Source organism: Frankliniella occidentalis, unplaced genomic scaffold (assembly GCF_000697945.3).
Source record: "Frankliniella occidentalis isolate FOCC.00 unplaced genomic scaffold, Focc_3.1 Scaffold151, whole genome shotgun sequence".
Classification (NCBI taxonomy): domain Eukaryota; kingdom Metazoa; phylum Arthropoda; class Insecta; order Thysanoptera; family Thripidae; genus Frankliniella; species Frankliniella occidentalis.
Genome location: NW_026267278.1, coordinates 518,099 through 522,203, shown reverse-complemented (window position 1 = coordinate 522,203; position 4,105 = coordinate 518,099). Strand labels below are relative to the sequence as shown.

Here is a 4,105-nt window from a genome sequence, read left to right as displayed (position 1 = left end):
CCGTCTCTGTAGATAAACGCATTTCCTGCTTCTTGTCCAGCTGCCTCCCCATCCCTCTCTCTCTCTCTTTTAATTTTAATTCCTTGTAACGCCTTTCCTCCCCGCTCTTCGTTTCTCTCGCTCGCTCCGACCCAGTTATTTTCATGGGTCAGGGTAATGTGTGAACGCGCACCTCCCAACTGGGCCTCTTGCTATGTGCGGCGTGGAGCCCGGCCTGAAAACCGGCAACTTTTAAAAATATCTTTGTAAATTTAAAGTATTTTTTTGTGTATAACATGTACGACAGATCATTCTTGCTCGTCAAAGAAGTAAACTTCATAAAATTGAATTTTGTATAACCTTATAGCCTTTTGAAACGAAAATAACTTCCAGGAAACCTACGAAATTCTCTCAGTGTCCTGGGGCCCGGCAGGAAGCAATCGGCGCCGATGCATGGAGCCTCGCTAACCATACAAAGGTCAGGAGGGGTGCCTTGGCCTGACCAGGCTGGCGACTTTACATATTCCGTGTCGCTGCGCCGTGCAAGGGACGGGGGACAGGAGGAGAGTGAAAATGCTGTGTAAGGCGAACAAGGGTCAAAAAATAATTCCAACTACCACTCGCCACCTTTTATTGACAGCCAATGTGTATGGTTGGTTTGTTTTTATCGGTTGTTTTTGTCTTTGGCAGTGCCGGATGCTGTGGAGACACAGACCTTGTAGGAGGAAGCCCGCCGGGGCGGCGTGGTGGGGCGGGGCGGGCGCCAGCGGCGAGGAGTCGAACAGTGATCAGTAGTTTGCTTTCTCCAGTCATCAGTTTTGGAAGAAGTCCCGAAACGACTGGGGAGTCTGGGTGGCGTGGCGTTGCGATGGGGCCGTAAGGGCTGAGGGGGGTGAGGAGGAAGGGGCGAGGTGGTTGGAAGAGGGAGGGAACAGGGTAAAACGGGGGGTGTGGGCGGAGAAGCTGGTTGAACATGGACCTTAGCGACTCTGAGAGCAGGAGTTTGTGCAGCCAGCGCCGTGCTAACGCGCGCAGTGCCAAATGCAAAAGTTGTTTTCAGCTCAAAGATGTTTTGCAAGTTCGGCTCCGAGCGAGGGCGGGACGGGAAGTGCCCTGCACCCTCGCTCCAGGGTAGTACGGGTGGGGGGGTCGTCCGCTGCAGGGAGTGCGGCTGCACCTGTAGTGTTCCCTACGCCTGCTCCGGCCCCCAGGACCGGGGCGCCTGCAACGGGTAAAGGCACGGGTCAGTTGGCGTTACTCTGCTCTGAAGTACACACAGGCTACTAAAGTTTGAGACATGTCTGCACAGAAATCAAGGAAATGTTCAACCATTGATTTCTTTTCCTCCCATAGTTTCATCGCGTTTCTAACAAAAAAATGGGTCCTAGCTTTTTCATTTATAACGACATTTGTGATGTGCTCACCTGTGTGGGCTCCCACTGCAGCGGGCGCGGGCGCTCTCGCTCCCAGTTGACGTGCACGCTGGCCGCACGCTGCAGCTCGTGCCACGCGCTCGTCACGGCCGCGCCGGCCAGCAGCGCCTCCACCTCCTGGCCGAACGCCGTCTCGGTGCGGTCGCCGTTGGCCACCTGACGGGCATTGGAGAAAATTAAAAAAAAAAAAAAAACAGCAAAAAAAAGAAAAAGTAGCAAATAAAAGCAAAACAAAAGCTAAGGAAATGAAAACAAAACAAATATGTTATTTTACACGGTCGTAAAACAATCTTACTTTTTCTATTACATCATGTGAGTTAAAGTCAAGTTTTGTCTGTTTTGGTTTTCAAAAAGTATGTGGTCATGCTTGTAAAAAGACGCGTCGTACCTGTAGGTGCGTGACGTGGCCGGCCCTGACCAGGCCGTAGCGCGTGGCGGCCACGTTCCTCACGCTGCTGTTGTCGTTCTTGCCGAGCAGGTCGCGGCCGTCCACCACGGTGCGGAACCGGTACGTCATGTCCACGAGGAAGGCGCGCAGCAGGTGCGTGTTGTCGCCGGTGCGCAGCGCGCCGCGGATCTGTGCCAATTTGACGAATCGATTTTTGTGTAAGGCTGGAAATTTCCGAAATATTTCCAAAAATCTCCGAAAAATTTCTAAAAATTTCCGAAAAAATTTTGAAAAAAATAAAACGGAAAATTTTCCGGGTCTGGGAATTTATTTCGGAAATTTTCACCTTGAGGGGCTTGAGCTTGACCGTGAAGTAGATGGCGGGCTCGGTGTCATTGACGCCGACCAGGGTGATGTCGCCGGCGCGCAGCCCCGAGACCTCGGTGCCTTCCACCAGGGTCAGCGGCCGCAGCGTGCGGCGCAGCGACGCGTGCTCACGCTGCAATCATTTGTCATCATTTTCGAAACATTTGCGCACAGCAGAGGAGAGTAACAGGAAAGGGTAAAAAGCTAAAAGAAAAAAAAAGAGTTGGCGAAAATGATATCGAACGCGGTCAATATTTAATTTCCAATTAGCTATAGGCGGGGCGATATATCCCGCGCGCAGCACCGCTGCCCCAAACCTCATTGGGAACGGAACTAATGTGGGGAGGAGGTTTAATATTTGAAAGGCGGAATGCGGGGTCCTCGGGGAGACGGGGGCCGCTCTAAGCCCGGGTGGGCCCCAGCCGGGGCCCCAGTCGAGGCCCCCGCAGCCCCGCGCCCCAGGCCGCAACCAGCCAACCAATCTTCTTTCCAGGATGGCCTGAGGCGAGGAGGGGGGGGGGGGCTGGAGGGTAATGGCCCAGATTGGTGCCCCAAGAGGGTAGGCGGCCACGACCGGCCCAGCCCCCAGCCGGGTAACGCCCGGCGGGGTCGCCCCGCTTACCTGCTGCATGACGGTGTCCTCGAAGGCGAGCAGCTCGACGCGGTCCCCGAGGATGAGGAGCAGGTCGTCCCACGCCTTGTGGGCCAGCGCCAGGGCCTGCGAGAAGGAGAGCGCGCACGCCGTCCTGCGGGAGGGAAAGAGACGGGGGGGCGAGTGTGTGTGGTTGCGCGCCAAAAGCATCGTCCGTCCGGCCGGGAAAGGGGAAGGAAAAGGAAAATAAAAAAATGAAAATGGAGGAGCGCGTAGTTGGCGGCGGCTCGTGTGATTCTTTTTTTCTTGCAGCCGGATATATGGCAGAATGTCGAATCCCCTTTTCCATCAACTTGAAAGCCGGGAAAAAAGACGATGGCGACAGGCGAAGCCGCGCGCGGCTCGGTGGGAGAAAAAAAATTGAAATTTGATATGGGCTGGTCGGTCGGGGCCTGGCACACCTGTGGCCCGGCGCCGCGCCCACCACTCTGGCTTTGAAGTCGCAATGAAAGAGAAAGAGGATTAGCCGCGGCTTCACGCATATTGGCCACCACTCGCTTATTGCACGAAATACCTGCACTTTATCGGCCGTCATTTTTTTTTCTTTTTGGTTAGTGCGCGTTTCAATGGATGATTTTGTCTCTATTTCGCTCACCTGCTCGTCTGGTCCGCGTCATTGTAGTTGGCGCCCGCACCACCCGCCAGGACGCCGACGACGACGGCGGCGGCGGCCAGCAGGAGGGCCGCGGCCGGGGCGGGAGCGCTCGCGATCCCCATGGTGGTGGTCGTCGTGGAGCCGCGGCCAGACTGGGGTTCGGGCCCGCCCGATGGTGGCGCTCTGCTCGAGCTGCCGTCCTTGTCTTACCAGTGCAGCGGCCGGGGAGACGGAGGAAGTGCTGTGCATCACTTTGCGTCGGAACACGAACCAGGAGCCCGGCGGCCGGCTCTGGCGGCCTGCTGGGGTCGCTCGAGTGGGCCTTGCTGCTGCTGCTGCTGCTGCTGGTGGTGGTTGTGTCCATAATGCGGGTCAAGATGATGATGCGAGCTGAGCTCGTTTCATGAGCATACCCAGAAATATTGACGCGTACGGCCCTGTTGTGTTACGTTACAGCCCCTTGCTGTTTAAACGACGTAAAATGCACACACGCGCGGCGCGCGCTGTAGTGTCGGCAAAACCGGGTAAAGTTTGGAGTTGGGGGCGGCGGCGGCGGCGCCCGCAGCAGCAGGAGGATGCGGCGGTGGAGGTGAGGTTGAGGTACGCTGAGGAGACTGTAATTTGAACTTGGCGGGTTTACCGCATCGTGTTGCCCCCCTGATAGGTGGTAGTAGGTAGGGGCGTAACATTCG

The 4,105-nt window shown here is 56.1% G+C and overlaps 1 protein-coding gene across 1 annotated transcript; it reads right to left on the bottom strand.

The window, feature by feature from the left end:
• Positions 1–593: 593 nt before the first annotated feature.
• On the bottom strand, positions 594–3,617 carry LOC113211775 (uncharacterized). The gene is made up of 6 exons (XM_026430250.2): positions 3,414–3,617; positions 2,789–2,912; positions 2,147–2,299; positions 1,801–1,989; positions 1,404–1,568; positions 594–1,201 (listed from the first exon to the last, which is right to left on the bottom strand). The coding sequence occupies exons 1-6, from the start codon at positions 3,533–3,535 to the stop codon at positions 1,169–1,171; spliced, it is 786 nt and encodes a 261-aa protein (XP_026286035.1). The 5' UTR covers positions 3,536–3,617; the 3' UTR covers positions 594–1,168.
• Between the last annotated feature and the right edge of the window lie 488 nt (positions 3,618–4,105).

Excerpts from the sequence above, each read along its gene's own strand:
- LOC113211775 (XM_026430250.2), bottom strand. The coding sequence starts at position 3,535 with ATGGGGATCGCGAGCGCTCCCGCCCCGGCCGCGGCCCTCCTGCTGGCC. Across the intron at positions 1,990-2,146 it reads TCAAGCTCAAGCCCCTCAAG|ATCCGCGGCGCGCTGCGCAC; the intron begins GTGAAAATTTCC and ends AAATTGGCACAG. Across the intron at positions 1,569-1,800 it reads GCCACGTCACGCACCTACAG|GTGGCCAACGGCGACCGCAC; the intron begins GTACGACGCGTC and ends AATGCCCGTCAG.